Source organism: Meriones unguiculatus, chromosome 7 (genome assembly GCF_030254825.1).
Source record: "Meriones unguiculatus strain TT.TT164.6M chromosome 7, Bangor_MerUng_6.1, whole genome shotgun sequence".
Lineage (NCBI taxonomy): Eukaryota > Metazoa > Chordata > Mammalia > Rodentia > Muridae > Meriones > Meriones unguiculatus.
Genome location: NC_083355.1, coordinates 113,161,233 through 113,185,498, shown reverse-complemented (window position 1 = coordinate 113,185,498; position 24,266 = coordinate 113,161,233). Strand labels below are relative to the sequence as shown.

The 24,266-nt window shown below is 47.2% G+C and overlaps 1 protein-coding gene across 12 annotated transcripts in view; it reads right to left on the bottom strand.

Annotated features, from left to right (window-relative positions):
* Eml1 (EMAP like 1) overlaps positions 1–24,266 on the bottom strand; it is a 153,754-nt gene that overhangs the window by 54,458 nt on the left and 75,030 nt on the right. For all 12 annotated transcript variants that reach the window (XM_060388155.1, XM_060388153.1, XM_060388156.1 and 9 more), the window contains 2 exons: positions 13,606–13,788; positions 5,568–5,700 (listed from right to left, as the gene is read on the bottom strand). In XM_060388155.1, coding sequence (XP_060244138.1) covers positions 5,568–5,700; positions 13,606–13,788 — 316 coding nt within the window. The remainder of the gene's footprint in view (positions 1–5,567; positions 5,701–13,605; positions 13,789–24,266) is intronic.

Genomic DNA, 24,266 nt, shown 5'->3' with positions numbered 1-24,266 from the left:
AAAACAATACCTACAAAACCTTAAAAGAGCACACACACACAAACTCTGTGGGGAGGGAGTGCAGTCCTGGGTGAAGATACAGGGCTCGTCATAGACACAGACAAGCCAAGGGCCTCAATGTCTCAGCCCCGTGACAGGGCGGAGCCTTCCTCAGATCCAAGTGCACATGTTGACAGTGAAGGAGGATCAGGTTCACTGCAGCTCTGTTCTCCAGATTTTTACAGTCTGAAGACTGCTCCTACCAAAATTAGCTAAATTGCCTCCTTGTTCAGCCGTACGTGAGAACCCCAATTCCTTGGTTATCTGTATGTAATAACCTCATTCCCTTGTTCATCTGTGTTTGTGCTATAATCCTGCCTCCTTGTTGAGCTGTACAGGACACCTCAAGCTTCCACAAAGATGAGGCCTTGCTGTACAAGGGCTGAGACCACCTGAACCCAGATTTTCTGTGTATGTGTGTCTATCCCCAATCTAGTCAGTCCCCAGACCTGTGCAGGATGGGGGCAAAACCATTCAACAATTTCAACAAAATTTTAAGATTAAATAATCAACACCCAAAAGTCGGTGTATTTCCTTATGATCTGAAAGGAAATGGAGAAAACATTTTTACTTATTACAACATTTAAAATGGCAACCTACTTAGGAGCAAAATTATCCTAGAAGGTAAAAGACATCCACACTATGAAACCATACAATTTTGCTAAAAGAAAAAAAAATTAAGATATAAATAAATTTTAATTAGAATATAAATAAATATTAATCCAAGCTTGTAGAGTAGAGAGTCAGTGGCCATATTACTTAAAACACTCTATGGATTCAGTGCAACCCTTACAAAACTTCAAAGGCCGTTGTGCTGGGTATTTTTGTCAACTTAACCCACACTAGTCACCTGGGAAGAGGGACCCTTAAGTGAGGAGTTGTCTTCATCAGACAGGCCAGTGGGCATGTCTACATTTGAGGCATTTTGATTCTTTGTTTCTTTTCTTTCTTTTTTGTTTGTCTGTTTGTTTATTTTTGAGACAGTGTTTCTTTGTGTAGCCCTGGCTGTTCTGGAATTCACTCTGTAGCCCAGGCTGGCCTTGAACTCACAGAGATCCACCTGCCTCTGCCTGGGATTAAAGGCATGTGACCCCTCTGCTTGCCTGTATGTTTTTGATTAGTGATTGATGTGGGAGGGCCCAGCCCACCACGGGCAGTGCCAGCCTTGGTCCTGGGCTGTATAAGGAAGCAGGCTGAGCAAGCCAGTAAGCAGTACCCCTCCACGGCCTCTGCTTCAGCTCCTGCCTCCAGGTGCCTGCCTTAAACTCCTGCCCCGGCTTCCTTTGATAAAGGCCTGTGACTGGAAGTCAAATAAACCCTTTCTCTGCCAGGTTGCCTATGGCATTTATTACAGCCCAGAAAGGCAAACGGGGACACAGACTTGCAGAAATAAAAAGTGCGTCCTAATGCTCATCTTAGACCCCCGAATCCCAATCCCCATCACCAACACCTCTTGGAACAAACCAAAGATGGGGGCGAGGGAGGGAATAGAGACTCACACTTCCCGAGGATGGACCCACAGTGATGAAGACATCGTAGTGCTGGCAACCAAGATAGTTTCAGGGACCAGTGGTTCAGAAGAGAGAATCCAGAAACAAACCCTCGCATATACAGGCAATTAAGATGTCAAGACTACACAGCAGACAAAAGACAGTCTCTTTAACAAATGAATGCTGGGACATTGGAAATACACACGCAAAAGAATGAGGGCGGGCCTTTGCTTTACCTGATATCTAAAAATTAACTGAGAAGTGACTAATGACCTTCAATTAACACCTACCACCTAGACACCCCTAAAAGTTGATACAGGGGAGAAGGCGTAGAACGCAGGACTCTGCTGTTGGTTTCTTGAATAGACAGCAAAAGCAAATACAGTCTGACCGCAATCTGCATGTCCTTAAAGGCTCTTGATGTCAAAGCAAATGGTCAACAGAAGGGAAGAGTGATCTAGGGAATGGCAGAGCACACCTGCACGCCAGACACCTAGTGAGCAGTGACTATTTGATACATAAGGAGATTCCCCAGTCTCATGACAACCACAACATAATCCAAGTAAAATGCAGGTAGGTGGGTTTGCACACCTGTCCACCCAACGCTACGGGAACTGAGGCCGCAGAGCCACAAGTATCAGGACAGCCTGGCCTATAGAGCAAGATGTTGTCTCAAGAAGCATAAATATGAAAAAAATTAACACACATGTCAAGTATACATGTTGGATAGGCTTCTTTGAAGATGTACGAATGGTCAACAGCCATATGAGAAAATGAGGTACATCACTAATCATAAGAGATACAGGCCCAGCAAGATGGCACAGTTCGGGGAGGTTCCTGCCTCCAAGCCTAACGGCCAGAGTTCCATCCTAGGGACCCGCATGGTGGAGAGAAAAACCAACTCCTCCAAGTTATCCTTTGACAGACACCAACAGGCCATGACATGATACACACACACTCAGGCACAGTCACACAAATAAATTAAAAAACAAATAAAAGTGTAATAAAAACATTGTAGTTATCCACACATTTAATCCCAGAGCTGGACCTACACTGACGAACTACACAGCCGAAAGGCTAAGGGGGCAAATTTAACATTAGGTGTTTGTGTGGGTTTTGTTTGTTTGTTTGTTTGTTTTTACAATAAAAGGTAACAGACAAAGCCCTGAAACTTAACAGAACAAAGTCAATTTTGTTGGTCTAACATCTTGAGAGTCGAAGAGTAACTGACATCCTGTCATGTCAGTTAGAACTCAAAGATCATTTTGTGTTGGTTATATATAAAAAGCAAAATAAACAAACAAAAAACGGAAAACAAAAAGGATGATTGGAGTGAGAGTTGAAAGATATAAAGTGGCTAAGTACAGCATTTTAAAGTTTTAAAAAGTACTGTAAAATCAATTTTCTTGAAAATCACAAGAAGATAAAAAACATGTACAAAACTCCACAGGCTGAAATTGGAGGAGACTCTGCTTGGTGAAGGGCGTGATGGTCTGATCAGTTCTGTACATATTTCAAAGGTCAGAACTGACACAGCCGCTTTAGGCCTGACAGAAACGATGTGAAATCAGTTGGGCCTCGTGACCTTCGACCTCCTTTCAACTCCTCCTCATCTGACTATGACCCACTTCTTCCTCACCTCACCGACCCCAAACCTCGGCACACACCCCAGCTGCCAACACCAGCAACTTCCGGAAGTTGCTCACATGGTACTTATTTTCTCTACAGTTAACACCTATCAACACTCGGGACAGCCAGATGACACCATTGGCCCTAACAAAAGCAGAGCCCCCCAAGGGCCAAGCTCTCTCCCCAGGTCCCACAGGTACCTCCCATGGACCTGTCAGTGGTCATGATGGTCAGTTTTAATTATCAACTTGACACAATCAAAATCAAAGTGAAGAAGAGAGTCTGGGGAGTTGCCTGCGCTGTTCGGGTCTGAGGGGGATTTTCTGTAACAGGCTGAAAGAGCCGCTTCACCCTATCATGGGCCCGCCCTGGCAGGCGTGCTTGCGTTCATTCTCTCTCTGCTCTTGACTGTGGCTGTGACTGGCTGGTTTGCGTCCTGCCCCGACTTTCCAAGGCCTGCAACCTGGAAGTGTGTTCTTAAGTGGCTCTCCCTGGAGCCATTTCATCCAGCAATGGAAAACCAAGCTGGGGTGGCGAGAAAATGTGTCATGTGTCTTGTTGGGTCCCCTCTGTGTCTCACCTGAGGGATGGGGGACGGTCAGGGCTGTCCCAGAGAGCAGTTACCTCGAATGGAGTAAAGTAGATACAGGCCAGCCACGGGGCACCCCCATATGCTGGCATGTTTCCTGGGGTAAGGGGGTAGGGTGGGGGGCCGTACGACAGCACCTGCCACACAGGCGCCCCACCTCTGCCGAGACAGCGTCCCCTCATGAGGGCATGCCTCGGACCCAGGCCACATGGCTGGGGTTCACGACCACCTTCTTGGGAGGGACCTCAAGAGTAAACTAGAGGACACAGACAAGTGAAGGTGATGGCTAGAGTCCCGCCTGAGGCACAGAGGCAGCAGCCGCAGCAGCCACAGCCACAGGGTCCTCCAAGCACTGCAGCAGCCGTCCCCAAAGCCTCCCTGTCCCCAAGGCCGCTAGTGTTCCAGTGAGCTCCAGAGGTTCTGCTGCTGCGTTCTTTATGTGGTGTGTGCAAGTGTGGTGTGGGGGTATGGAGGTGAGGGTGTGGGGGTTGTCTGTGTGTGTTGAATGTGTGTTGAATGTGTGTTGTGGTTTGTGTTTGTTGTGGTGTTCTTGTGTGTATGGGTGTGTGTGCTTGGGGGCATATAGTGTATGTGGGGTGTCGTGTGTATATGAGGTGTGTGTATGTACAATTCGGGTGTATGTATAATGTATATGTGTGTGGTGAGGTGTGTTTGTGTGTGTAGTGTGGTGTATGTGTATGTGTGTGTGTGTGGTGTGTGTGTTTGATGTATTTGAGTGTATGGTGTGGTGTGGTATGTGTGTTTAGTGTGTTTGTGTGTGTGTGTGTGTGTTTAGCGTGTGTATGTGTGGTGTGATGTATGTGTGTTTGGTGTGTGTATGTATGATGTGTGTGTTTGATGCATTTGTGTGTGTGGTATGGTATGGTGTGTGTGTGTGTGTGTGTGTAGCATGTGTGTGGTGTGGTATGTGTGTTTGTGTGTCTATGTGTGTTTATATGTGTGCACACATCCATGTGGAGCCATGAGGTTGAAATCAGGAGTCTCCATTGGTTGCTCTCCACCTTCTCCCTTGGGGCAGGGCCTCTCGGTTGAATTGGGAGCTCACTGGCAAGGCTAGTCTGGCTGAGCAGCTTGCTCTGGGCAGCTCCTGTCTCTGCTTTCCAGACGCTGGCCACCACGCCCACCCAGCATTTACATGGGCTCCGAGGATCTGAACTCTGAACTCGAGCTTGCTGCTTGCATAGAAAATGTTTTAGCCATTGCACCATTTCGCCGCCCGCTCTCATGTTCTCATGGCACACCTATGAGGTGGAGTTTCAGAGGAATTTCTTTAAAGTTAGCTCTACTGTAAAAATGCATGGGCATTCGTTTTCTACAGTCTAAGAATTAACACTGATCATAAAAGAAAACATTGAAATGCAACAGTCAACAGGTCACCAAAAACTTGAAAATAGACATCTGTGTTGTCTTCAGATACATCATAGTTCATTGTGTTCATTGGGCACAATTTAAAAGTTCACCCAGATCATACCAATAAAACATAAAGGTTGCTATGGAAATATGAATTTTTGCTATATTGCATGGAGGGAAGTGGGCTGGAGTCCCAGTTGTTTTTATAAAGAACGGCAAGTAGAAATACAAGGCCACACCACTGTTTTGGCTGAGGCTTCACAAGCCCTACCTTAAACCTAAAGCAGAGAAACTGAGTTACCATTCCATGGATGACAACACGTCAAAGTCTGGGATTCCACAAGCCTCAGCTTGGATGAGCCCACAAGCACCTTGTGAGAAAGAGGTGCTCCTTCTAGACCCCCAGATCTCTGCCTTGAGAAGTCGGGGGAGTCCTTCAAGTAGCCTACCTTTTGGTTACCGGCACAGCCATTTCTTTCCTGGACCCCGAGGGGGAGGGGAGGGAAGCGCTGGGTTTCTTTGGTAACACGGTGCCATTGTTGACGGTGCTTCTCAGTGGCAGGGTCTGCCCCAGTGGTCTCGCTGCAAGAGAAGCAGAGTACGAAGTCAGGACTTAACCCACAGCAGCAGTAATGAGCCACACAGCAGGCTGCCCAGAGATGGTTTCAACTCTAAAAGCTAGCAGGAGTGGCATGGGTCCGAAGGCCAGTGGTGGGGCTGTTTCAGCAATGGTAAATAGTGACCCTAGAGAGCATCCTTCACTCCACACAGACATTAACTCAGAAGCAATGGGAAGCACAAAACTGAACATCTCTAGAAGCAAGCACTGAAGGGCTCAGCGACCTCCTCCTGCTCCTCCTCCTCCTGTTCCTACTCTTCCTTCAGCTGTTCTTCCTCTTCTTCTTCCTCTTCCTCCCCCTCTCTTTTCCTCCGCCTGCACTGCCTCAACTTCCTGGTCTCCCTGCCTCCCAGGCAGATGTACGTTGTTGTGTCAGGCTTACACACTAATGAGAATCAAACTATATAAGCACTGGACCAACCAAGCTGCACCCCTAACTCAATGAAGCTGCTGTGGTTCAAGATACGGCACTGTTCTACTTTTGTTTCTGTTCCTGTGATAGAACATCCTGACTAAAAGCAGCATGGATGAAGAAGGTGTTTATTTGCTTTACAGTTCCAGGCTACATTCCATCACTGAGGGGAAGTTAAGGCAGACAGTAGTCCTGGCACATCACAGTAGAGGGCAGAGAGAAAGGAACAGATCCAACATGGCTTCTGCATTGTCTCTCAGCGTTATCCTCTCGTACTGCCTAGGAGATGGTGATACCCAAATGGACCAGGTCTCCCGTCATCTATCGATGATGAGGACGATCTCTCACAGACACGGCCATGGCCAACCTGACCCAGACAGTTCCTCAACTGAGGCTCTCTTCTCGGGTGATTCTAAGTCACGGCAAGTCGACAGGTAAAACTAACCATCATGGCGGGAAGGGGGCTGGAGAGATGGCTCGGAGGTGAAGAGCACTTGCTGCTCTTGCAGAGAGCTTGGATTCGATTGCCCACATCTACACACACCCATCCGAAGCTCTAGTTACAAACGGTCCAATACCTTTGCTGACCTCCTTGGGTACCAGGCATACTTGTGGTACATACACACGTACGTGCGGACAAAATACCTTTACACATAAAATAAAAAAAAAAATAAACTAACAAACATCAAAAGCTTGACCGATGTGGGGAAAATTGACAAAGTGAACCTCATTAAGAACTTTACAAGTGTGCCAAAGAAATTTAAAGAAGATGGAAGCACAAATTATAGCTCGGAAGAAAATCTGTGTCTGATAATTATGAGTCTGATAAAGGACTTGTACAGAGCATAATAAGGACTCTGAAAATTCAACAATAAGAAAACAAACAGCCCAATTAAAAAAAAATTGACAAACAATCAGAAAAGATACCTCACTAGAGATCTTGGCAAATGTGAACACATGCAAAGATAGCTAACATCACTGTTATTGGGGAATTCAAGGTAAAACAACAACAGTGAAATAGCTCTATACATCATTAGAATGGCTGAAATCCCAAAACCAAAACAAAACCAATTGCAAGCCAGGAAGGGGGCCGCAGGAACCCGCATTTATTGATAATGGGCGTGAAAAATGGTGCAGCTATTTTAAAATAAAGTTTGGCAGTTTCTTACAAAGCTAAATTTAATCTTACCATATGATCTGGTAATCATTCTGACACTAAGTATTTACCTAATTGCCTGAAAACTTATGTCTACACAGACCTGCATGTAAATGTTTATAGCAGTTTTAGTCACAATTGTCAAAGACTAGAAGGAACCAAGATGGCCTTCCTTCCATAGGTAAATGGATAAATAAACAAGCTGGTCCATTCAACAGCAGACTGCCTCAGTGATAAAAAAGAAACGGACTGCCTGGAGCACACATGAATCTGAAGCCCACACAAGCGTGATGGTTAGTGTTAAGTGTGAGCTTGACAGAATCTGGAATCACCTGATTCTGGGCATGCCTGAAGGGATTGTCAGGAAGTGGGAAGAGCTGTCCACTATGGGTGGCACCATCCCCTGGCTGGGACCCTGGACCGTGTAACAGCAGAGAAGTTGGGCTCAGGAGTGGCCTGTACTTGATGCTCTGTTTCTTGATTGGGGATCTAATGTGGCCAGCTGCTTAGCTTCACCTGATCCTGCCCACTTGGTGGGGGTGAGAGGACCTGGAGGGTGTGCTTGCTTCAGCACTGCCCTAAATCTGGAGGAGGGGGAGGGGAGAGGGCCAGAGACGACCTCTCCCCCACTGTCAGTGTTCTGTAGTTTTGGGGACCACACTGAGAACAGCTGGCTAAGACACTGTCAACCTTGGTTGTCCTCTCGTCTTTACCATACTAGCTGTCACGGCCTTCTCCGGGATTCCTATCAGGTGTGATGGCTGTTCTTGGTTGTCAGCTTGACATCTGGAATTAACTAAAATCCAAGCGGCTGGGGACAACTGTGAGAGATTTTCTCTTATTATTGTTAAATCGGCAGAGGTGGGAAGACCCACTGTTTTGTTTTGTTTTTTTTTTTTTGTTTTGTTTTGTTTTGTTTTGTTTTGTTTTGTTTTGTTTCTTGAGACAAGATTTCTCAGTGCATTTCAGACTCATTCTGTAGACCAGGCTGGCCTCAAACTCAGATCCACCTGCCTTTACCCCCCAGGTGCTGGGATTAAAGAAGCGTTCTAACACCCCTGGCCGAGGAAAGACCCACTTTTAATCTGGATCAAGTGAAAATCTCCACCTTTAATCCGGGCCACATCTCCTGCTGGCAGCCTGTGTGAGGACATGGAAGAAAAGAAGCTTTTGCTCTTTGCCTGCTTGCTCTTGCCTGGCTAGTACGTCTGCTTCTTCCCTGGTATTGTAGTCTGCCTCTTCAGGATCCCAGCTGAGACATCCAGCCTTGTGAACTGAACCACTTCTGGGTCCTGGGACTTTCTGTTGGTGGGCAGCTGTTAGATGAACTGGTCCACAGCCTGTAGGCCACTCTGATAAACACCTTTCCCACATATAACTGATACTCCTCCTATCAGTTCTGTTCCTCTAGGGAACCCTGACTAATGCAAGGTATCAGCAGACTCCTCAAAGGCAGCTTTTGGTTGACACTGCCCTGGAGTCACACCCACCCACCCTCTAGCCATGTGCTTTAATGCACTCTACACCCAGCCCTGAAGCCCAGGCCGAACACTGCGTCCCTTGGGGACAGAAATAAACTGTCACCACTTCTATCCCTGAAGGGCTGAGGCAGCGAACAGTTACCAGAACCCAGAAAAGACCAGAGGCCCTGGGGACACAGCAACGCCAAGCAGATGGACAGTGCCATGTTGATGGATCATCACAGAATCAGACAAAGGCAAAAATATCCTGAGCTTTTACTGTCATTCTCTACCTCTCACTCCTAAAGGGGAGGTGGAAGCCAAGGGAGCCTGTAAGTGTGGTGACTCCAGGAAGTGCTGGCTGGGGAGGACCCAAAGCACGGAGAGGAGCAGACCCAGCTGTCCACACTAAGAATGCTGCATGCAGCCAGCTGCCCACTAGCAGGTCAGCTCCATCAACCATTGTCACCAGCCCACACACACATAGAGGGAGCATGAGTTGGACGGACCTCCACTCTACAGGTTCATTGCCTGTGGGCTCTTCCAACTGAAGGCAGATAATGGTTTTTTTTTTTTTTAGGTAAAAACGGCCAGTTAATGCTTTATTATTTGTGCTTTCTTCATTCTTGCAGTTACAGCTTCCACAGAAGAGAATATTAATCACTTTTAACAGTTTAGTGAATGTTTACATATGCACACAGACATATTAACACCACCCAGAACCCCGCAGCCTTCATTCCTGCGATAGTAACCACCTGTATGTCAAAGATGAACATTATTTGGGCCTTTATAATCACTTATAAGTTTCAAAGAAAAAAAAACCCTAAATGCTAATTTCACTTCTTAATTTTTGAATACTTTTTCTTTTTTCTTTTTTTTTTTTTTACAGATAATGGTTTTTAAAAAGTCGTTTGGTTTTTTTTTTTTCTTGCTATTATATCTTGAACAACAGGACGCATAGCATTTACAATATACTAGGTATCACATGTGACACAGGAGGATTTCAGCTGTAAAGAAGGATGGGGGTGGGTGTTACTGGACTTTTGGCTACTTTATTGGGTTCTTTTTCCTACCTCCCTATGCCACTCCTCTCCCTCCTAACCCACCAAAACTAGGTGGGAGAGAAAGAAGCTTAGAGGGGAAACGGGGCACTGAGATCATTAGACTATTTCCTGCTGGTTAGGGGTGTCAAGTTCCTTGGGGCTGATTTGATCTTTGTCGTCGGGATATCTCCAACCAGCAATCAGCAACCAGCAATCCAGCAGACAGTGGCAGCCAGGGGAGCAGCAGCCCCCACCTCTTGGGACTCTAGCATTAATATACCCTCTAAAGAGTCTGCATCATGCCAATCGTAAACCAGCTTTAGCTGGCAAAATCACGCCCCTGCTAAAGCACAAGGCAAATCGGCTGCTGTGGATAACCTGAAGCGGCCCCACATCCCACACCTGGGATGAAAACAAAAACATATTCCCATAATGTTTTTATGCTTTTAAAGAAACCGAAATTCTCACCACAAGTGGGCTCTACGTAATGCACTTTGCCATTACATATGAGGGACCTGAGCCAGTCCCCAAAGATGTGGAGAGATGCCTGTTTTTGCCAATCAGCCCACATTATATTTCAATAACACTACGTGGAGAGACAGCTCAGTGGTTAAGAGTATGCACCACTCTTTCTGAAGACCTGAGGTCAGTTACCAGCATCCACGTTGGGTGGCTCACCACCAACTGCCTGCTAACTGCAGCCTCAGGGTACCCAACGCTCGTCTTTTGGCCTTTTTGGGCAGCTGCACTCAAATGCACAAAGCACACACTGACATACACACATTTACACATAAACTTAAGAATATGAATAGGATCATTTTTAAAAGGTATGGCAGAGAACAATCCAGGCAAGCATTCCAGGATAGACACATACCTGACACCCAAACGTGCACACACACACACACACACACCACGCAAATCTCAGAAAAGAATCAACACAGCTTCCACCTCCTGATCACTGGGAGAAATGAATTCATGATTTCCAGGGTACGCTAAGATAGAAGATATCCTTCTAGCCAGGCGTGGTGGCTCTTGCCTGTAATCCCAGGGAGGCAGAGGCAGGTGGATCTCTGTGAGCTCGAGGCGAGCCTGGTCTACAGAGTGAGTCCAGGACAGCCAAGGCTACACAGAGAAACCCTGTCTCGAAAAACAAACAAAACAAAACAAAAAGAGATCCTTCTGCCTCATAAAATGTTAAACGTCTTGAAGTCACATCTTAACCATTCCTCCGGGTAAATGCAGGGATGACACAGAAGGATTTCTCAGATGAAGGGAGCACCTCAAATACTGAGGTGGGAACGCCCTCCAGGATGAGATAGCGGCAAACCCGGGTCTCAGAGGGACACAGGGCAGAGACCCTTGAGGCCGACAGGGCTGATCTCCCCACCAGCTCGGATCAGCCGTGGATACGCCAACACCCTTTCTAAGCCTCAAGTTCCTCATCAAATAAGTCTGGCGGTGCCTGCCTGGCAGGCCGCTGGGAGGGTTAGGAACAAGAAGTGAAACTCCTTGGCGAAGGGTGTGGCACGCAGCAGGCTCGAAGATGAGGTAGCCGACATCTTGGCTTCTACTGCTGTGATAACAAAACAAAACAAAACACCCTGACAAAAAGCAGCTTGTGGAGAAAGCGCTCATTTTAGCTCACAGTTCCAGGCTATCATCCACCATAGCAGAGAAGTCCAGGCAGGACTGTGGAGCAGCTGGCCAAGGCATGCATGCCGCTGATCACCTCACCTTTTCTGCTCTCCGACAGTCCAGGACACAGCCCCACTTGTCTGCAGACTTCAGGCTCAGGGCCCAGAGCTTCAGTTAAGAGCTCGACCCCCAAATGACATAGCGTAGGCCACAGAACCCCCAGGACATGTCTCCCACTTTCCTGACTCCCTTTCATTCCCCAGTGTGAGTTCCCACCTTTCAAACTGATGCTGTTTTCACTCACAGACGCAATGTATAGCGAAGCATCAGATAACTGAAAAAGTCATTTCTCTCAGGTTCTGTAACGATCAAATGTCCCACTCATCATCAAGTAAAATAAAAACCCTGGCTGAACCCTGTCTGTTATTTCCCCTACTCTTCAAAAACAAGGAAAGTTTAGAAACCCAAAGCTTCGTTTAAGGCACCCTTTGGGACACAGTCGTCACCAGATCTATTTGTGGAAAGTTGGGTAGGTCACAAATATCTAACGTAACCGGGTTTCTGGTCTGAAACACCCCAACCACTTTGGAATGTAGAAGCAAAGATCACCGGAAAGAATTGTTCAAAATAGAAAGCCAAGGGAAGCATGTGCCTCTGATGTGGGTCTGCCCTCTAGTATCATGAAGGACAAAGAATGGCTCCCTCTCCACAGAGTGGAGACGTAGCCAGGCAGTAGAGAAGGCAATGCTTGAGCAAACCCAACAAGAGTCAGTGTTAGACGGCCTTCTCCCAACTCAGTGACAACCCAAGCCTCCAAGCCGACAGAGAGAGAGGGAGAGAGAGAGACAAAAAACAGACAGAGACATATAGAGAACATGTGTGTGTGAATTCATGCGTCTTGGTTTTTGAGACTAGATCTCTCACTGGCCTAAAGCTTGCCAAGAAGGCTAGGCCAATCAGTAAGACCCAGGAACCCATCTACTGCCCCCTCTCTGGCACTAGAACTATAACCCACAAGTTATAGTTCTCATCTATAACTTGTGGGTTATAGTTATCTCATCTATAACTATAACCCACATCCAATAGCACCATCTTTTGGTCTTCACACTTGCATGGCAAGCACCTCACTAACGAGGCTATCTCCATGGCAAAAAAAAAAAAGAAAGAAAAAAAGGTTTGTTTTTGTTTCTGTTTTTATTTTTGAGACAGGATCTCTCAGTGACATCCTGACGGTCTTGGAATTCACAGAGATCCACCTGCCTCCACTTCCAGAGTGCTGAGATTAATAAAGGTGCGTACCACCATGCCCAGCCAAGAAAAGCATTTCTAAAGGGACATTTATACGATACAACCTCAGGGTATTTTATCCTGAGGAACCTCACAGCCTGGATGGGACAGCCAGAAAACCAACTCTGGCAGAAGGTGTCAGGCAGAAATGTCAGGACACTGACAATGCATGTGTGTGGTGACAGGCTTTATGACACCTTTTGTTTCTGAAACTTGAAGGCATGGTCACTACAGAGTAACTTACCGTGAGCACTGCCTTTGTAGGCCGTGTCCTGGGAGGGGCAGGAAATAATGGCTTGAATTGGGCAGAAACCTACTAGTACAGACCTCTGTGACAGGCTACATCCCCATGGGTACAAGAAGGGTCCCCAAAGCAGCCAAAGGTACACCCTGAGCAAACAGGCCAGCTAGATGCCTGTGCACTCAGCTTTCTAAAGGGAAGTCTCCCCCATCTACACCCAGATTAGCTGAGCGGCTGCTGCACACCACATGAGTTTGTTGTGTCTCGATGAAAGCTGAGGGCACAGGAAGAGATGAGACATAACAGTAAACCCTCCAGACGGACCCTCCAGCAGGGCCCGAAGCTCTGTCAGCTCGCTCTGCCCCAGCAACCTTAACTGTCCTCAGTGGTCCATCCGGACAGTCCCTTTCTTGACTCAAAGAGTACCTAAGTATCATCTTCAAACGTGCACCTCAGCATCACTCAGGACAACCCCGCTTCCCCAAAGGCATGCCAACAAATGCAGTTGAATTTTGTGAGATTGGTTTAGTGGGGCAGGGCTAAGGGCATTTTGGTTTGGGGTCAGATTGGGGATGAGTCACCCGGGCAGGGGCAGGGATCTCTGATGCTGCTGCAGACACCACATTGTACCCACCTTTGGTCGGTCCTTTCCTGTTCAGCACAGCCTGTTGCTCCTCCGTGATGTTCAGCCTCCGAACCACGTCGGCCAGCGCAGACTTGAGCAGCTGGATGTCATCCTCCTGCATCTGGACTCGCTGCTCCAGAGAGGCGATGCGGTCTGATACGTCCATGCTGCTGGCGGCAGATGCGCTGTCATCTAGAGCAAAGAGAAGCGTCAGGAGAGTGAAATAAACCCCCTCCCCTGTGACAACCAGATCTGTACACGCACCAGGACACTGTTTGAACGTGATGCAGTCTACAGACCTAAGACAATGCCTTGTTGGCAGAGTCACGTGGGCCGGTTTACTTTATGGAATTTCTTCTCTTGATTCCATTACCAGCACCTCACTCTCCATGAGCTTGCCATGTTTGAACTGACATCTACATGCAAACCCATTTGTTTGCTTATTCGGTGGTATCAGGGCCCCTCGGGGATGTGAGTGAGGTCAGACTCTGTTTACTTCAAGTTCTCAATAGTGTGGAGTTCTCTGCTTGCCCTTCTAGCCCTCCTCCAACAGTGTTAGCTGACTGGGACCTTGTGGTCAGAGGCCCATACTGCCCATCCGGGTGCTAGCTGCTCAGCCTCTTGAAACCAAAGCAGGTCTGCCTAAATCCATTTTGGATCTCCAAGATTCCCCACCAAACCGTGGCCACGTGGTACTAGCAGATGGAGATGTACCCAGATCACGGCGACAGTGCCAGCACCAAGAGGGCAGCTCCATGAAATTCAGACACAGCCCTCAAAGCTTCAGATGCAGAGTGCCACTCCCAAATTAGCACATATTGGAGAAACGAGGTCCCACTCTTTGAAGGCCAAATCACCGAGTGGTCAGATCTGTCTGGTAAACAAGCCCCTATGTAACAGCCATGGACATCACCTTGACATCACCGTGACAGAGGTACGGACTCCTGGTCGCCCCCACCGTGCTCTGCATGACCTTCCTCGTCTCTCTCACCTCCTCCTCACTGATGGCATTCCCACCATGCCACCTTCCCTGCGGTGGTGTGAATGAGAATGGCCTCATAGGCTCAGATGTTTGAGGACTTGGTTCCTAGCTGGTGGAACTGTTTGGGAAGGATTAGGAGGTGTGGCTGTGCTGGAGGTGTGTCGCTGGGGGGTGGGCTTTGAGGCGTCAAGAGCTGAGTGCCATTCCCAGTGTGCTCTCTGCCTTGTGGATCAGGAAGTGAGCCTTCAACTGCTGCTCCAGCCACCCGCTGTCGCTGCCACCGCTGTCACGCCTTCACTCCAGACACCGCAGACTCTCGCCCTCTGGAACAGCTACCTCAACTTTCTTTTAAAAGTTGCCTTGGGCACAGTGTTTTGTCATAGCAATAAAAACCTTAAGCGAAACCCTAACCTTAAGCTCCCCTTAAGGCTTAGAGCTTTAAAAATTTTTTTATTTGTATGTATATGGATAAGCACACTTGTATATGCCATGGTATTCATGTGGAAGTCGGAAGACAGCTTTCCTGGGGCTGGTCCTTCCTTTTACCATGTGAGTCCTGTTGATGACCCATCTCAATGGCCCAAAAGACACGCTTCAGATACAAAGATAAAGGCAGGATGAAAGCAAATGAACAGGAAAAAAAAAAAAAACAGTATCATGTAACTAAAATTAGAGAGGCAAAGAGCTGTGTCACAATGAACAGGGGAGGCAATTCCAGTGGAATTTCCATTACAAAGAGTACTGGCTCTGGATTCCAGATTCCTTCAGATCCCAGCTCTGCTCCTCACTAGGTACCCCAGTTTCTCCACCAGAAAAGCAGGGACAGCACCAGCATCCATCTCAGACGGTTATTGTCACAGTAGACAAATTCTGCTTCATTTAGAATATATTTGCACATGCTAATGCATAGATGTATGCTAGAAATAGGCTGTTATTATCAATACCTTAGTACAACGTTGAGTAAACTCAAATCTAATATTTCTTTCAAAATTCTAGAGTACTCTCTCAATAGTTTTAAAAGTCCATTCTACTCGTAACTGTATGTCGGTGTGTATGTGCGCCAGCAGAAGGTCTCAGATGCCCTGGAACCCGCATTACAGGCAGTTCCGAGCATTGAGTAGCCCACTGTATGCTGGGAACTGAACTTGGGTCTCTAGCCCCTTTCTGAATTTGGTTGTTTGGTTGTTTGGTTGGGTTTTCAAGATAGAGTTTCTCTGTGTAGCCCTGGCTGTCCTGGAATTCACTGTAGACCTGGCTGGCCTCGAACTCAGAGATCTGACTGCCTCTGCCTCTGCCTCTGGAATGCTGGGACTAAAGGTGTGAGTCATCACTGCCCCAGCTCTTTCTCTCTGAACATTTGTATTTGTGTGTGTGTGTGTGTGTGTGTGTGTGCAGGTAAGAATTAGTATTTCATTAACAATATGCTCTATAAGTAGAAAGGCTAATGTTACAGCTTGTTACCGAGGCCCAGGCATTAAACCTCAGGGGGTAGGGTGATGGCACTACAGAACTTTTGGGGCTGGGGTGTGGTAGACCCTCTGAGGTCACTGGACACATGCCTTTGCAAAGGATTGTGGGGCCTCGACCTTTTCCCCATTCCTTTCCATTTTTGCTTCCCAGACATGAGGTGGGAAGTGAGTGGTCCACTCCACTATGAGCTCCACCCACAAAGGATGCTGCGTCACCATAGCCCCAAAGCAGCCGGGCCAAGAAAGCAGGGACAGGAAGTTTCAAACGCTGAGCTAAATAATCCCCATCTTTCTGGAAGTTCATTGTCTCAAGTCTTCTGTTATAGTCAATGAACGCTAACACAGAAAGACCAGCTATGACCTCTCTGGGTTGTTTATGCAGACAACAGTGTTTAGACAAGATGCACAAACTTGTGAATGGGGTCTGAGCCAGCCCAGTACAGAAGCCTGTTTGGTCCAAACTTGTACTGTGAACTGTGTATCTCCACACATGGAGTAGGACAGAAATGGCTTGCTGAGTGACGACGGTCTAAAATTCACAATTGAAAACAGCACCGCTATATCCTCAATAGGTGGGTAGATGGGTGGACGGATGGATGGACAGCTGAGACTTGAGCAAAAATGCGTAAATCAGACTTTCAACCACACCATCCAATTTGTATAGGAAGACGTATAATTGAATATTTTTTTTAATCCGAAAAACACCCAATATCCACCTCTGAACACAAATAAAAACTGAAGCATCTCGTCTTCTAAGGAGATTCTCTGCTTTTGAGCCTGCTGAGGTTTCCCTGAGAGATAATCCGTGCGCTTTTCAGATCCTGCTCAGCTGTGACAGCTTGGTTTCCTCGGGTAATGGCTGGGAGACCGCTTGGCAGCACTCGAGGCTTCGTCTTCCCCTTAATACAGCCGGGGAAGCAGATTAGACAGAGAACAGCATAACCCAGAGCTGACCCACACAGTGGTTGCCAACAGGGAAACACATCACCGGGTCCTATAGCTTGAAAAGGAACGTTCTCTCTTATTTCTGTCAAAGAAGACTGTGCTGGACAAGGATGCGCCACAGATAAAACCACTGAAAGCTATCTACTTTAAAGGGATTTTAGAATTGGTGCCTCCTGCACATTTATCCAGGAGAGTCATTAAAACAGAGCCCAGAAGCTGGAGAGGTAACTCAGGGGTTAAGAGCACTTGCTGCTCTCCCAGAGGATCTGGGTTCAGTTCCCCACACCTGAACCTCTGGGTTCAGGCTCGCCGACACCTTTAACTACAGTTTCAGAGGATCTGATGCCGTCTTCTGACCTCTTCAGATACTGATATGCAACAGGGCACATGTATCATGCCGGCACTCATACAGAAAATAAAAACTAATCTTTTTCTAAAGTTGCTTTATTGTATTTTTTATTTTATATATTAAGCTGGGCGTGATGGCCCACACTTTTAATCCTGGCACTTGGGAGGCAGAGGCAGGTGGATCTCTATGTGTTCGAGGCCAGTCTGGTCTACAAAGTGAGCCCAGGACAGCCAGAGAAACCCTATCTCAAAATAATAAATCTTAGGGACTTGGAAGTTTTCATGTGCTATTAGTCATTTTTCCTGTAATGTTAGAAGGGTTGTTGGAAAAAGCAGGCTTTCTCCACACTTTCGTTCCTTGCTTTGGGGTTTATTTGTCTTTGAGAGAGGGTCTTATGTAGCCTAGGATAACCTTGAACTTGACACGTAGGCAAACATGACCTTCAACTCCTGATCCTCCTGCTTCCACCTCGATAGTGCTGGGTTACAGACATGGCCATCACACGTGATTTGAACAGTGCTGGGGGTCAAACCCAGGGCTCTGTGAATGCTGGAGGAGCACTCTCCCAACTAAGCGAGCTCCAGCCCATCTTGGGGTTTCAAGACTGGAACCCACTGGCTGGGTCACCTCCTTACCTGGGCGGCGTGGGCTCTGCTTACCCCGCGTGGGGTGTAACTGGCCCAGCGAGGAAGTCTCTCCCAGTGTAGAAGGGCTGTCTCCGGGCAGCAGCCACTCCGCAGAACGCTGGCACTGTGCCCACAGGGGTGAGGCCTGAGCAGGTGGCTTCTCTGTAAGCCTCGGTCAAGAGCAGATGTTCTCAAGGCTGCACATTTGCATGTCCTCGCACTGTGCCAACGGTTCTGAGAAACGCTGCTGAGAGACGCCCTGGGTTTGACCCCCAGCGCCGCACAGACCGTGTGTGATGGCCATGTGTGTAATCCAAGCACTAAGGAGGTGCAGGCAGGAGGATCAGGGGTTGGGGGTCGGGCTTGGCTACAGAGCGAGTTCAAGGTCAGCCTAGGACGTAAGATCCTCTCTCACTCCTATGAGGAGTGGGAACCCTGAGGGTGTAGAGGGAGCAAGGTACAGTAGAGAGAGTGCAGTCCAGGCACACACACTAGGCTTCTTGACCTTGATCATTAACCCTGGCAAGGAACTTAACCACTCCAGGCCCAACTCTTCCAAGTCTGGTGCTCTCGTGAGAATGAAAGTCAACGTGCACTAACATCTAATCTTAATACATCCATGGCCTGGAGACGCTCACACAGTGGTAGTATGTGTCCCATGAAGGTGAAATGTCCCTTATCTGAAATAGTTTGGACCGGGTGTGTTTCCAGCTCTGAAGTTTTTCAGGCTTGTGTTTTATGGCGTGACCGCGGCAAACAATCTGAGATCTAAAAATTCACCACATTGATGCTCCAGCAGTTTCAGACTGCACGGCCTTTTATACTTTAAATTTTCAGGCTAGGAACGCTCTCTCTGTGTGGCTCACTGCTGCTAATGTTATTGTCATCTCAACAAAAAGCGAAGCCCGGTCCGTCGGAGACATTGCTGACATCAGTGGCCTGAACTCCGGCGACTGAAGCCTGCAGACTGAAGCCCTCAGCCCATGAGCTCACCCGGACCGACGGCACCAACCACTTCTCCTCAGCCCACGGTGACAGCCTCGACACAGTGCGGTTGACATGACGTGCACCCTTGAATGCCGTGCAGAGCGGCAGGACTCAAGAGGGGTGAGCACATTCCCACACCAGCCTGTCTCTCCCACCCAGCTCAGTGCAACTCTGCTGACTCCACACAGGCTCTGTGACACCAGAAACAAAAAGACAACCCTATAGCTCTCTCCGCCTATCCTCTGTTCCCAGGCAGCTACCAATGATTACAAAAACTAAGTTTAATCAATTACTTTTCTAGCTGTAAAAAAAAAATAATAATAATAATTAAAAATGGCATAAAAAGATCTTAGGGTATCTTGTCTGTTTCTTCTTATTTTTATCTATCTATATCCATTTATCTATCGATCTAAGTTTTCTGAGACAGTGTTCCATCTTATCATTTATTTATTTAGTATTTTTGAGATGTGTTTCATCCTACTTAAAAGGCGAAAAAATGGGGATGTTGTCCTTCTTAATCTTTTTGTTGCTGCTGCTGTTGTTTTTCCTGAGACAAGGTTTCTCTGTGTAGCCTTGGCTGCCCTGGAACTCACTCTGAAGACCAAGCTGGCCTCGATCTCACAGAGATCCACCTGCCTCTGCCTCCCAGAGTGTGGGATTACAGGCATGTACCACCACCACCACCCTGTATCCTTATTAATCTTAAAAGATGAACCTAGGGCCTGTCTCTATCACGTAAGATGCTCACCCTTTATCAACTGGCCCTCACACCAAAGCTTCTGAGGCGCCATGCCTTGTCTCTGCCTAAAGGACATCCTTGCACTGAGCTGTCAACCACATCTCAGATGAGAGTAGGCGGGAACTTCCAGCTCTCCCAGACCTCCTCAAAGGCCATGGTGCTGCAAAGCCAGTCATAAACCCTAAGTTCTCCATCAGATGTGCTGCTTATCAAAAGGACAAACCCTCACTCCAAAACTATGAGGAACTGCATAAGATAGAGTTATACCTTTGCTGAAATATCTGACAGGTAGTTCTCAGAAAAAAAAAAAAGTCCAGGGAGGAGGGACCCAGGAAGAGGGTTAATTCTAGTTCTTGCTGTGCAAGCATGAAGACCTCAGTTTGCATCCCTAGAACCCAGGTAAAAGTGGGGTACAGCAGAATCTGCAATCCCTAGCTGGGGAGATGGAGCTAGGTGCATCTCTAGACAGCCTCGTTCAACCAGTGAGCTCCAGGTTCAATGCAAGACTGTCTTAGCTGTGTTTCTACTGCTGTGAAGAGACACCATGACCAAGGCAAATTATAAAAGAAAGCATTTGATTGGGGGCTTGCTTACAGTTTCAGAGGATGAGTCCATGGTGGAAAGACTGGCAGCTCCCTCAGTATAGCACAGAGAGACTGATGAACAGATGGCCGCAGCAGAAACACAGGAATACATGTGAGAGCGACATCTGGTTCCCACACTGCTGCAGTGCACAAGGCTGACAAAAGCAGGCAGGCAGGCAGGCAAGCTACTGCATCAATCCACAAGCCAGAGGCAGAGAAAAAGAGATTGGATCTGGCAAGGGCTTTTAAAACTACAAAACCCACTCATAGTGACACACCTCCTCCAGCAAGGCCACACCTCCTAATCCTTTACAAAGAGTTCCACCAACTGGGAGCCAAATATTTAAATATATAAGACTATGGGGGCCATTCTCATTCAAACCATTGCAGAGACTGTCTCAAAATATAAAGCAGAAAAGAATGTCAACCTTTGGCCTCCATGTACACATGTACACACACACACACACACACACACACACACACACACACACACACACAAAGCACTTGTTGAGTTTTAACATTTCACAACCAATCATACATGCAATAACGAAAAAGAAAGCTTTGCTTAACCTTCAGAAAACTATCTCATAAAAGTTAACTTTCTATATTATGCATTGTTCACAGAAAAGTATTTTTTATGTACTGAGACCTAATAGCAAAAGGAATACAAGACACTTTGCATGGAGAAGTGACATAATGTCTGTCACTTTAAGGACATGATCTTCCTGTGAGATACACAGCCCTGGGGAAAGGCTGAAGGATTTCAGCTTTACCCCTCCAGGCCTAGAGGCCTCTTGAGTTGGTCTGGACCCTGAGTCCTGCTCATCATTGGGCTGGGGCTGTCCTTGGATTCTGAAAGTCAGTTCACAGAAACTTACCTGTGTGTTCTGTACCTCAGACCAGTCACCATGAAGCACATGAGCTAATGATTGTACAATTAGCCATGAAAGGATTTCACAGCAACCCTTTACAGATGCTGTCAGTGTCTGTATGAGGAGCTTCAGCAGAGACCCCACATCTGACAGTAACCTGAGCTTTTCCAAGCAGGGGCTGCAGATCAGTGTAGCAGATGCCAGGAAAAAAGGTTCAATCTAAGCAGCAATGTGTGACCACGTCTGATCTACATGGTGTAGCGTTTAAAGCAAACAAAGCTTCAGCTCAACTCAGTGGCATGTTCTCAGGCCTTGCCCTGCCTCAGATGAGCGGAGATAACTGTTAACGCTCCCTCGATATAGCACAGAGAGACTGATGAACAGATGGCCGCAGCAGAAACACAGGAATACAGATGTGAGAGCGACATCTGGTTCCCACACTGCCTCAGTGCACAAGGCTGACAAAAGTAATGACACAGGGACAGGCGAGAGCGAGGTCCAAATGGGGTGAGGAGAGAACGGGGCTTCAAAACAAAAAAAAGCAGCGACCGAGGTTTCCATGAGTTCACACCCCTGAAAAATCAAAGAAGGAAACTGATGATGTCATTTCCGCACAGCTGCAGTGGAGTGTGTGATAAATTTATTAGCTCTTTTATCTTGACCCCTGTTCTCACACCGTTTTGCCTAACTGTTGCTATCAAGCTAAAAAAGTTCTCCTAAGGCGGCATCGGGTTCCCTGAAATGTTTGCCGTGTGCTGGGTCAGCCACAAGGACACTAAACAGCAATCATGTGGGTCATGATGCCTTCGGTAAACCTCTATCTCCCAAAAATTTATATTACTATTCATAACAGTAGCAAAATTACATTGCAGTTATGAAGTAGCAATGAAAATAATTTTACGGCTGTGTTAAAGAGTTAGGAAGGTTGAGAACAGCTGGTCTAAAGGGACTGGGGTGGGAGAAAATCGGAGGAAGACGGAGCCCTTTAACACACACATGGACAGTCATGCCCGATCCCACCGTAAAGAAAGACAAACGCATGAGGGAGGGAGAGGGTTTCCTGGGATGATGGTGAACGTTTGGCCAGGACTGGGGACTTGGTCTAAAGCTTCCTGCAAATGTTCACTCCCTAAATTTGTCTTCACATTTGTTCATCTGATCAAGGAACAGAAAGGATCCAAAAGGGTCAAGTTAAGGTCCTAGACACTATGTTTCAAAACCTTTCAGGAATATGAGTAAAATAGAAGTTACTGCTCATCTGGGTGTGTCTGTAGTCTCAGCTACTGGGGATCCGAAGCCAGAGGGATCGTTTGAGTCACAGCATTTGAGCCCAGCCTGGACAATGTGGCAAGATCTTGCCTCTCGAAGGCTTCTTGTTTGCTTTAGTTTTTGGTTTTAGTTTTATTTTTTCAGACAGGTTCTCACCACATAGCCTTGGCTGTCCTGGCACTCCTTGTGTAGAGAAGGCTGGCCTTGAACTCATGGAGTTCCACCTACCTCAGCCTCCTGTTATTCAATGTATTATATTACCTTCAAAACCATCTTCTTAATAGTTCTGATAAGTTTTAGACAGTATGCCTTTGCCTGGAAGAGCCTGTCTTGTAGAAATCAGAAAAGCAGCTTAGATGGTCAAAGCTCACTGGCTTCCCAGCATAAGGCATCCTGAGATGGGAGTGCGGGCTTGGCTGCAGAATACCTGTAAGAACAAGAAATCTGAGTCTGTCGTGTAGAATTTATCTCTCTAAGTCCCTGTCAAACAATGAGCCGTTTGAAGTCAGGCAGGGTGGCACATGCCTTTAATCCCAGGCAGACAGAGGCAGATAGATGCCTGTGAGGTCAAGGCCAGCCTGGTCTACAAAGTGAGTTCCAAGCCAGCCTGGTCTACATAGTGAGCTCCAGGATAGCCAGAGCTACATAGTGACACCCGGTTTTGAAAAGAAACAAAAACAAAAGCAAAACAAAAAGGACCCTTTGAACTTAGCTTTACTTGTATCTACTGTTTTCTTTGTGATCATTTCATTTAGAGAAAACATTTTGTTCCTTTTGTTGATATCATGGAAGTACTTTTTTTGTTGTTTTTAAGTGCCGTTGAGTTTTGCTTTGAGCCATGATGGGATAACCGGGTTTGGATTTACAATCGATCTTAAATAGCTGAAAGGAACTGTTATCAGACTATGGTGTTGAAAACCCAGGGCATCAGATGGCAAGGGACAGTGACCGCTGAGAGACAGTGGATCCAAGGGTGAGTCTAAGCTGTTTCCGCATGTGGCTGCAGCTTCCAGAACAGGCTGCACAGGAGGGACACGGGTGGAACCTGGCGGTGGCCCTGTGTCAGCAGACAGAACTGTAAGATCGCCACAGCCAAGGTGACTGACTAGAGGTGGCAGGTAGCACAGGGGAGGGGAGAACACGGACAGGAGTGGGTTCTCCTGACACCTGCAGAGGACGCATCCTTGTCTTCAGGTGTTAAACAAGGTCATGAAGATCTCTTCCAAGAGAATGCCAGAGAACAGTCTCCTGAGTCCACACGGGATGGTTCCTACCATTACGTGTTGATGGTGTCACTAGACTCAACAAAGGAAGCATCTGCTCCTGGTGGGTCAGGGCCAACAATGCTCCTATTCAGGAGCCATGGGGAACTGAGGGGGGAGTAGCCAGCCTCCCTGAGGTATGCATATACCACACCGTGAGTCTTGACCCTTTCCAAGAGTCTGTGCACACAAGCACACTTCATTCAAGTGGGAGAGCAGCTCAGTCGATACAGTGGCCAGCTGCCTGTGCCATATAGCTCCACCCCAGGGGTGGTTCGAACTTGTAAGAATTCACCTTATTTAATGTAAACTTGAGGAGCAAATCGTGTGTGTGTGTGTGCGTGTGTGTGCCACCTATACAGACTCAATCCAAATTGACTTGAGTTTATGACTAGCTACAATCTCTTGTGTGCATATTTCTGCTACATTCTCAGAACCTTGCTATGGGCCGCAAGGAGAGAGGTCCAGTTAGATGTGCGTGGAAAGCAATTAAGGATGAAGTCAAGGCTCTTTCACATTAAAAACTTGTTTCAGACAGGAGCACGCCTCGGTGAAAAGTAGGGAATAGGATGGGGTAGACAGTGCC